Genomic DNA, 10,278 nt, shown 5'->3' with positions numbered 1-10,278 from the left:
AAAAAAAAAAAAAAAAAAAAAAAGGACTGCAACATTGAAGCTAGCTCAACCCAGAGTACTGCCAGCAGCAGGGTGTAGATCTGGCCCTGGGCTCAGAACCCCCATGTGATGATGTGCAAGGCAATGCAAGTGTTAGTGTCCCCTTGTTTTCCTGCACCTTTTCTTCACTTACACCACAACTGTGACCTGTTAGTGACCTTCCCCCAGAACAATACAGAGTGCTTTGTGTAGTCCTTGTGTGGGGTGACAGTGGTCACCACCCTTTTAGCATCTGGCCTCCTATGACAATGGGCCCTTGCCACATTGGCCACCCCCATCATGGCTTTCGGTAGCCAGGTGACAAGCAGACAACTGTGTCAATCTCACTGGAGCCCAGACAGCTCTACAGATGAAACCCAAAAGCGCTGGGCTTAAGGGACCACTGAGATTCTACCCAGGTCTTCTGACCTCACCTTATAGGACAAAGACTACTTTGTCACACAAACAGGCCAAAGTGTGTACAGGACAGCTGAGTGTCATTTCCTCATGGGACCATCCAGCCAGGCATTTCCATGCAGGTGGCTTAGGTACGACTCAGGAGTGAGTGCTTGGTGGCCACTTTTAGTGACTTCAGTCCCTAATTTGACAGTTAAAATGTCAACTGGCTATGTTGACTGGTTATTGTCTAGATCAAGTCTAGCAGGACCAGTGCTGTTTTCTGTAACCAACAGCAGTCACATTCGCGTCATAGAGTGTGTGCTTTACTGTGTGGTAGTTAGTGAATTTGTCTAGAAACAGGAAGCCTTCTGGGTATTGCTGTGCCCCTGTAGGTGCGGGGCACGTGCAGGGCACAGCTGTGCCTGGTCCTCCAGGAACTGGCACGCCCCTCAGTTCTAGGAGCTTTGGGGACAGTGTGGGTGCAGCTGGGGAGCAGCAGCTGGCCATTTACTTTAGGGGTGTGTTTCTCTCCTGTTTGTCTTTCCTTCCCGTCCCCAGTGGCATAATAGGGGAGCGCCTGCCCATCCGGTACTACCTGACTTTCGGGATGCTTGCCAGTGGAGCCTTCACTGCCCTGTTCGGGCTGGGGTATTTCTATGATATCCACAGTTTGGGATTCTACGTGGTCACTCAGGTAAGAAACCTGTGGCTGCTCCAGGGTTAGGTCCAGGGTTTCCAAGATGAACAGGATGGGATGCTTCCTTCATAGAGCCTGTTGTCTCAGCAGGTGCCAGAGTAAGGAAAACAGGCAAGACCGGCTGGCACAGGAAGTCCCTGCCTTCTGCTGCGAAACTCCTGTCAGCTAGGAGTTTCCAGCTTGAGGAGCGGTGCCTAAGAAATCCTGTTTGTTATTCCGAGGCAGCAGGGTAGGGGCTTGCGAATGCTTGGAAAGGAGAGACCCTGGAAGTGTGAGGAGGAGAGGCCTGAAGATAGCAGGAGGCCGTGTCTCTTGGCTTCTGTCCTCCCAGCTGTCGTGTGGATAAATATTGACCAGCAAGGAAAGCAACAATGCCCGGCTGGTTTTGTGGTGTTTCCCAGCCTGTGCAAACAGCCTGAGGGGTGTCATCAGATCATCAGAACAGATTGCTTTAATTTTGCTTCTCAAGATTTTGTCCTGTCACTTGAAAAAGCTTGGCTGTGTAACTGCAGAAGTGGTTTGCACTTGTACGAGGGGGACCATGGGGCTTGTTTCCAGTGCTCCAGGTGGTCCAGTGAGCCCTCACCTGGAGAAGCCCAAGGTGGGGAGCTTAGCACTGTACCCTCACCAAGTGTAGAAATGCTCAGAAATGCTCTCCCTCCTGGGCCAAGGATCTGTTTGCCTCAGAGAAGTAACAACGTTCATGGTGTGGTTGGGAAAAATGAATCAATTCTAAGCCATGTTTTATAGTGCAATTTGTAAACTACTCTATAAAAAGAACAAAAGTTTGCTGTTCTCATAAATTTTTTAAAATCAAAAAGGCTGGAACAAACCTGCCCTGAAGGCATTCAGAGAAAAAAAAAAAAAAAAAGGCTGGAAGCTGGGCGTGGTGGCACCCCTGGATCTATCTTCAGAAAGAGCTGCTGCTGACAGCTCTACAGGTTATCGAGACTCCCTCCCCATCCCTGCCCTCCTTTTACAGTACTATGGATCGTACCAAAGGCCTTCGCACTGAGCTCCATCCCCATCCCCTTGTGCATATTTTATTTTGAGACAGGGTCTCCCTAAGTTGTAAAATGCCCAAGCTGGGCTTAAGTTTGTGATCTTCCTTCCTCAGCCTCCCCGAGTGCTGAGGTGACAGGCACATGCCACCACAGCCAGGTGCTTGCTCCAGGCCCAGGGTGAGCCTTCTCCTCTGTCCTCTCACCCTTAGGTCATCAATGGACTGGTACAGACCACCGGCTGGCCCAGCGTTGTCACCTGCCTCAGCAACTGGTTTGGGAAAGGAAGGTGAGGAGCAGGCGCTTTCCAGCAGCATTTATAGTTTGAAAGATTCCAATGAAAGCCGGAAAGCCTCTTTCCCTCGCCTCTTCTGTCCAGCAAGGGGCTGAGGACTCCAAGCTGCAGGTCCTAAAGCCCTGACGGGGCTGTGCACCTGCATGGGTGGAGGGCACGGTGGGGCAGAGTCCAGGTCTGCAGCCCTCTAAGGCCAAGTCTCCACCTTGGGCTAGGAGCCTTCTGGCCCTGACCAGGTCACCAGGGTCACCCAGTTCAGGAGCAGCATGTCTGGGCATGTCTGTAAGGAGGCACAGCCCTGGGGCCTCGGGTGAGGTTACTCGGAAGTCACCCCACAGGGCAGGGAGGCTCAGACAGAAACAGCCCCAGAGCCTAATTTTGAAACTGCCTCTTTCACGGGTGGGGCACCTACTCCAGCTCTTGTTCACACTGTAGTTCACACTGTAGCTTCTGGAAGCACCCTTTACATTTTGGACCTTACAAGAAATTAAGGAAAAGGCCTCTTTTCCCTTTTTAATTATAAAATAAAGCTTCAAGGGAAAAATGGAATGTGTGGCTGTGCTCTTGTGGGTGGGGACTCATCCCAGCCCTCCACCACATCCACATCGGGTATTGTGTTTGCTTGTGTTGCAGGCGGGGTCTGATTATGGGGGTGTGGAACTCCCACACCTCTGTAGGCAACATCCTGGGCTCCTTGATAGCCGGCTACTGGGTGTCCACGTGCTGGGGCCTGTCCTTTGTTGTTCCTGGAGCTATCATGGCCACCATGGGGATGGTGTGCTTTCTCTTCCTCATTGAACGTAAGTCCTCATGGCTGGGAGATGCCCTAGTGATCGCAAATTCAGCTTCTGCCTGCCAAGAGGGCAGGGTGCTGGGCAAGGCCCACGCAGACTCCCCAGGTGGCTGGTTCTCCTGCTCGGGCCGGATTGCTGTCTCCTGCTCACTGCGCTGACCAGTGTTGAGGTTCTTCCTTCTCTCTCTGCTTCCTGCCCTGTCCTATATATCTAGCTTGGGGGCCTAGAGTCTGTCTCAGCTTCCCCAGTGTCCCTGCCCAGCCAGTGTGGCTGCCCCTGCTCCCCACTTCCTTCCCGGCCCAAGTACCGCTGCCAGCATGTATGTCCCCGATCCGCTGCATCTCAGACAGCATTGTCAAATACCATGTAACATAAGGCCATAGGTCTTCACTAAGCAAAGAGCTACCAGAAAGTTAAATTCTTCCTTTCATTCCAGAGTCAGTATCACACTTCATTGCATAGATTTTGAAAATAATTTTTAAAGTAGAGATCCGACAGCACAAGATTTGCATAGCTATGCTGTGGTGGAAAATTCTGATCCCATGAGCCATTCTGATAACGTCCACTTGGCATTCAGTTCCTTCATCTGGCTCCGGGCACAGAAAGGTCCCAGGAGAACTCCAGGGGCAGGTGCTCAGTCACGCGCAGGGGCAGTTTCCACGGCCCATCCTGGCACACATAGTAACTTGCCCTCAGCACCCATCATTTTAGAAAGAATACATACTCCATTTTGTGTCTCAATTCTTTCTTATCGCTGAAGCCAACCTTTGAATTTTAAAAATAACCTCCATCTAGCCAAGCCAGGGCTATGCAGCTCTTGGGCGGCCTCCAATGTGGGTGAGAAGGAAGCAAATATCCAGGGTGGGGCTGGCAGTCACACGTGGGGGTGTGAACAGAGAACGCCTGTGGGTGGGAGCTGAGAGAGGGTGCCGGACACACACCGCACATACCACCTGGCATCTTGTTCTTTGGTAGCGGAGATGTCCGTGATAGTATGGCAAATGGACCCAAGCAGATACCTGAGCTTCACAGGACAGAGCCCTGCTTCCTCTCTCTCCTTCCACGTAGCCTTCCATCAAGAGAAACATCATGTCTGCACCCATTTCTATTTCTAATGAATTCTACAATCCCTTACGACTGTGGCCCTGATTCGTGTCCCGATACTGGAGCTGTGCATCCATTTACTTGCCATCCTGTGGTGTCTGGCATTTGGTGGCAGCTACTGGCCATGGCCTTCTTCCACACCAGGGTTAAGGAGAATGGGAAGGCAAGTTAGGGGCTGTGCTGTGGCACAGGCCACTCATCTGCAACTTCTAAGTCTCTTTTCTTACCCCTGTCCTTGTTTAGCAAAAACAGAAGGTGACATCTTGTTCATTTGCTTATGTGTATTCAAGGTATACAGAACGATGTTTGGGGCTGCACACAGGGACAGAAAAGGTTACTGCAGGGAGGCAGATTGACACAGCCAGTAGGCCACAGAGCTCCCAGGTTCATTTCTGTGGGAAGCACAGCCAAGCCTTCACAGGACTCCTCCCTCGGTGGGCACAGGTCTCAGGCTCGGGTGCTACAGGGCCCGCACTCAGCCGCTTTCCTGTTTGCTCTTTTAGATCCCAAGGACATCCACTGCACCTCCACCCTGAGCACGGTAAGGCTTGCTCCCATTCTTCGCATCCGCAAAGCATGGTGCTCTGGGCCTGGCACCCTGCAGCCTGGTCCTTTGTGCAGCTATGCTGTCTAGGGAGGGCTGGCAGTTCCCTGCTTCCCAGAGGCTGGGCAAGAGGCCCACTGCAGCCTGGTCCTCCAAGGAGCCAGAGCCAGGGCTGGCAGTACCTCCAGGCGAGGGGACTGCCTGGCTTTCCCCAGGCCTTGGTGCAATGGAGGAAAGTGCCAGGCGAGCTGGCCAGTGTCACCTTCAATTGGTGGCCATGCTTCTCAGGTGGATCTTGCATCCATTAAGCTGCACACTGTCCATTTCCTGCTGTACCTCGGCTATCCCAGCACTGCAGCCCTCAGCCAGGCCCTGGGCACCTGCTCCCTCCCTGAGGGCAGGCTCAGACTCCTGCAGTTCCATCCGTACCCTCCACCTCCAAGCACACAGGGTCACACAGTGTACAGTGCTGACCACCATCCAAGAAGAAAGGCCCTCTTGCCCCATCCTGCCCTGGAGACTCCTGCCCCGCGAGGCTCCTCCTCTCCTTGTTCTCTCATCCTCTGCCAGGGCCCACAGTGGACACTGTTCACCCCCTCACTGCCTCCCCTGTGGGTATGGGAACACGCTGGTCCCATGTGGACTGCTTCTCGGGATGCCTTCTACAGATCCCCAGGCTCTCTGTCCTCATTTGTCCTCACACAGGAGCACGTGCCCAGCCCATAGCACATACCACCCCCACATGTGTGACATTGGGGTCTCCAGCCTGGTCCTTTGGCCCGCAGCTCGCTAGCCCTTCTCTGGAGATACCCATGATATTCTCAGACCAAGCCTGACTGGAGCAAATCTGGCTGTTACCCATACGCCTACCATCCCCTAGTGTCCCATGTTGTGGTCAAGGACTGTCCACACCCAGCAGACAAACTGGGGTCACCTGGCTCCTCCCCTCAGCCCAAGCCCACTCTGCTGGCTCCCGTTGTCCTGCTCTCAGCGCAGGCCATAGGGTATGTGGAGTGGACCCCTCATATCATCTCACCAACTCCCTGTCACAATCTTGTCTGAGGACACTCAGTATAAAATCCTCTTTACCCCTTATTGCCCTTCCCCTCACCAAATGTAAGCCCTACATGGGTGGGTGGCTGGGGAAGGCTAGCTCTACACTGTGCACATGCGTGAAAGAGAGAGAGGGCGCCACAACCAGCCTGCCCGTTGCCTAGTACATTGAGAGGGCTTCTGAGTCTGATTCATTTGAAAAGAAGGTTTGGGCACTTCATTAAGTAACAAATTAGAAAGTTCTGAAAACAACTACATTCTGGAAGATACTATAATGGCATGAATTTATTTTTTTTAAAAAAACTACAGTAGCTATTTGAAAATACCCATTGTGTCTTCCTGCCAGGCCATGGGCATCACACTCAGAGATGCTGACATTGGCCACTTAGGACCACACAGCCAGTGGTACTGGGCTCTCAGACCTCCTGCCTGGAGCATTAGTCCCCTGGCAGGGCACCTCTGGGCAAGTCAAGTACTGGCATGGGCATTGCCTAGGCAAATGGGAGGGACCTTGGGCTATGGCTTCTTCCCAGCTATGGGGTGGACAGTTGGCCTGGACACCTGGTGTCCTGGACCTGGGGCTGAAGCCTCTGCTCTCTTCTCCTCTCTGTGCCCTTCACTGAGATCCCGCCCAGCTCCTCTGTCTCCAGGGAGCCACCCACATGCCAGCCAGGCAGAGTTTAGTCTCTCATGAGAATAGTACCCACCTTGTCTACCTTCTCTTTTTTTATCCTTGCAATGGGGCTTGAACCCAGGGCCTTTACACTGAGCTATGGCCCCAGCCTTGCAAGATCTAAGTTCCTAAGTTACCTAGACTGGTCTTGAATTTATGATCCTCTTGCCTCAGTTACCCAGTGTGCTGGGATTATAGGTGTACACCAACCTGGCCCCCATCCTGTGTAACCTCCTATCACATTCCCGCCTGCTGTTGTTCCTTTGTCTCCTCCCTGGATCTTCAAATGCATGAGAGAGGAGTGTCAGGTGTTGTGATTTGCTTTAAGCAAGCCATATTCCAGGAAGTTCCTGTTTAAAAGTGTGATATTTTAGAAAAAAGACCTGACTTTTCCAAGACTAAAGTTTTTGTTAGAGAAACTTAGAAACAAAAGGTAAAAATAATAGCATAGTTCCCGGATATCCAGAACAATCTTGAAAAGGAACAAAGCTGGGGGACTCAAGCACCCAAATTTCACTGGGGCCATGTGCAGAGCAGTGGCTGGCACCGCAAGGCCCAGGTGGAGCCCAGCTCCTGCAGGCCTAGGCAAGGATGGTCTTGGCAGTGTGTAGTGAGCCTGGGGCACCGGGCACCAAACACATCTCACTCCAGAGCTGGGATGGACTAGACTCCTATCCGTGAGCTTTTAGAAACCCTGGTGTGGGCCTCCCGGTCAGCAGAGCATTGGCAGGTGTGGCACCAGGGCACACGCTGTGCGTCAGTCACTCTGTGGTATGAGTGTCACAGCACCACAGCCAGGCAGTTTTGAGAAAAGATGTTTACTTAGGTTCCTGGTTCTGGAATACCAAGGTCAAGGGCCACACTCAAGGGGCTGCCTGCCTGTAGCCTTGGGAGGCAGACAGCATAGGAGGCCACAGGTGTCTGTGTGCCTGTTTCCTGGTCTCTGTTCTGATGAGGCCTCTAGGCTTGTCATGGGGCCCTGCCTCAATGACTTTATCTGATCCTTTGCGCATGGTCTTGAGATTAGGTCTCCACCCTCTTCCTAGCTCACTGGAAGCCTTGGGCAGTGCCCAGATCATCCCCAAAACATCGGGGTAGGAGAGGCAGGGACCAGCTGTACTTCCTCAGAATTTAAAACTTTGTGTTGCATAAAGACAATGAAAAAGCAGCTCAGAATGGGGGATACATGTATAAATCAAGTCAGACACTCACATACTTAAAGAGCTCTTGACACTCGGTTGTAAAAACACAACCACTTTAAAAATGACCAGAGAGAGAGCCAGCCAAATAGCTCAGGGGATTAAAGTGCCTGCAAGCAGGGGTGGGGGGATCCCCAAGTCTGCTGTGCCGGCGCTGCCCCCAGGGCACGCTGAGACTTTGAGACTGAGCATGGTAGCTGTAATCTCAGCTCTTGGGAGGCTGTAAACACGTGGATCACTACGAATGGGATCTAGTAGTGAGACCCTGAATGAACAACCTGTAGACAAAAAAAAAAAAAAAAAAAAAAAAAAAAAGGCCAGAGGATCCAGACAGTCATCCCTGCTGGGAAGGTATGAGGTGCTCAAGAAGCAGGTGGTCAGCACCACTGGCCACCAGAAAAATAGAACCAGAGCCACAGTGAGACCCACTTCATACCCAGCAGGATGGCTGGGATCAGAGGCAGAGAATGTGTGTGGAGAGGATGAGGAGGAGCCAGAACTCAGACTGTGCTGGGAGCACAGGCTGGCAGTTCCTCAGAAGAAGCATGTGCGTAGAGCTACGCTTCAGTGTAGTAGGTCCACCCTAGGAATCTACCTGGCGGAAATCCGTGCCTACACAAGCTGGTAGCAGGATTAGTAGTAGCCCAAACCTGGAACCACGTAACTATCCACTGACACACAGGCAGATCAAGTACAGTGTACCGTGCCACAGAGCATCTGTGACATTGAAAAGAGTGGAACACTGGTAAGCACCGTGTGAACCTGGAAGCCACACAGATAGGAGAAGCTGGTCACAGAAGGTCACAGGTTGTACAGTTCCACCGGCATGGGTAACGTGCAGATAGAAGACAGGTCAGCGGTGCAGGCAGGCACCCGAGGCCCAGGACTGCTCTGGAAGGCGCCGCGTAGACGGTGTCAGCAATGCTGTCCTGTCTGTAGTGTCCATCTGCAGCCCTCCTGTGTCTGTCCAGCTGCTCTCAGTTGTTCACTGTGTGTAAATGGAACCCAGGTGGGCTGCCCCTTGCCTTTGGTCAGTATGTCCAGAAGCCTCTTCTGACGAATAGGTCCCCCTGTTTATTCTGTGCTGTTTGCTGCTTTTCTCCATTAAATCATCTTCATTGAGAAAAGTGGGCATGAGTCTCACCTTACGGATTTGCTGGCTGAGTCCTGGGGTGTGGGCCTGCACCTCTGCCCAGCGCTGCTGTGAACTGGAAGCCTCAGTGCAGAACTGATTTTCCCAGGTAGCACTTGTCTCAAATGAGCCACAATTAAGAAGTAAGAAACAGCATCCAGTGTTTCAAACTTGGCTCTCTGCGAGGATGCCCACAGAAAGGCTGCCAGGATTTGTGCTTCCGGCTTTCTTTGATCTCTGTGTTACCTGGGTTTAGGCTTACAGTATCTTTCAATTAGGACTGTATTTGGTTCAAAATCTCATATTAAGGTTTTGGAAAATTTAATGTGTTTTTGTTTTTTATGGTACTAGGGATCAAACCAAGGACCTTGTACATGATAAGCAAGCACTCTACCACTGAACTATATCCCCACCCTTCTTTATCTTATCTTTACTTATTTGTCATTACGGATTTATTATTGAGGCTAAATTGCCCAGACTACTCTCCAACTTGGGATCCTCCTGCCTAAGCCACTGGAGTAGCAGCAATTATGGCCACCACGCCAGTGCAAAGTGTGGTGCTTTTCATCTCTCTGTTAGTTGGAAACATGCTCAGTTGCAAACAGTAGGAAAACCCCAGGGCTATCTGTGGCTAAAGCAAGGTAAAAAGTGTTTCTCTCCTGTCTCCTGAAGTCTGGAGGCAGCAGCCCTATGTGACATGGTATGGCCACAGGCCCTGCCCATCTGCTGGGACCCAGAACACAGCTCTCATGCCCAAGACAATGCAGCCCAAGCAATTGGATCAGTGTCTGGAGCTGCCTCTGTGAACATTCTGGCATCGGGGACACCCCAACAGTGCTTTGCTGTGAGCCTAGGCAGCTCACCCCTAGACACCAGGTTCTTGTAAGCACAGGACACAATTTTTTTTCAAGATACAGATTTATATTTTCAGGTCATGCAATAGTAGTTTTTCCTTAACCTCCGGATAGCAATTGAAGGGAGATGACCTCTGGATGTAGCACATGGGTCCACCTGAGAACATGACAGAGCTGAGTAAACGCACTCCGCCCCCCTTGCCCTGTGTCCATCTTCCAGATGTGGTGTGGCCCTTCACTCAGGGATCTGGTGTGGCTGGCCAGGCTGGTTCCCCCTCTTCAAAATCAATCCAGAACCAGTGCTGGAAGTTTGCTATAGAAACAATTTCCAGATTGCTATAGAAATTGTTTTAGTAGGATTCAGACGAGAAAATAAACATCCTTTTGAGTATAGAATTCCCTATTTTAAAGGAGGTTCACCTCAACTATTTCATAAACAAAGAATAATGAAATTTTACCACAGAACTTTAAAAATTTTTTATACCATTGTCATCCAAGAGGTCTCTGCACCCACA

The 10,278-nt window shown here is 51.4% G+C and overlaps 1 protein-coding gene across 5 annotated transcripts in view; it reads left to right on the top strand.

Moving 5' to 3' along the window:
* Slc37a1 (solute carrier family 37 member 1) overlaps positions 1–10,278 on the top strand; it is a 66,209-nt gene that overhangs the window by 36,604 nt on the left and 19,327 nt on the right. For all 5 annotated transcript variants that reach the window (XR_002821275.1, XM_023716027.1, XM_023716026.1 and 2 more), the window contains exons 6-9: positions 976–1,111; positions 2,328–2,404; positions 3,044–3,210; positions 4,812–4,849. Coding sequence is in view for 4 of the 5 variants with exons in the window: in XM_023716027.1 (XP_023571795.1) it covers positions 976–1,111; positions 2,328–2,404; positions 3,044–3,210; positions 4,812–4,849 (418 nt within the window). In the remaining variant the exon portion in view is untranslated. The remainder of the gene's footprint in view (positions 1–975; positions 1,112–2,327; positions 2,405–3,043; positions 3,211–4,811; positions 4,850–10,278) is intronic.

The sequence above is a fragment of the Octodon degus genome, unplaced genomic scaffold (assembly GCF_000260255.1).
Source record: "Octodon degus isolate 3935 unplaced genomic scaffold, OctDeg1.0 scaffold00045, whole genome shotgun sequence".
Classification (NCBI taxonomy): domain Eukaryota; kingdom Metazoa; phylum Chordata; class Mammalia; order Rodentia; family Octodontidae; genus Octodon; species Octodon degus.
This window is presented reverse-complemented; position numbering and strand designations above follow the sequence as displayed.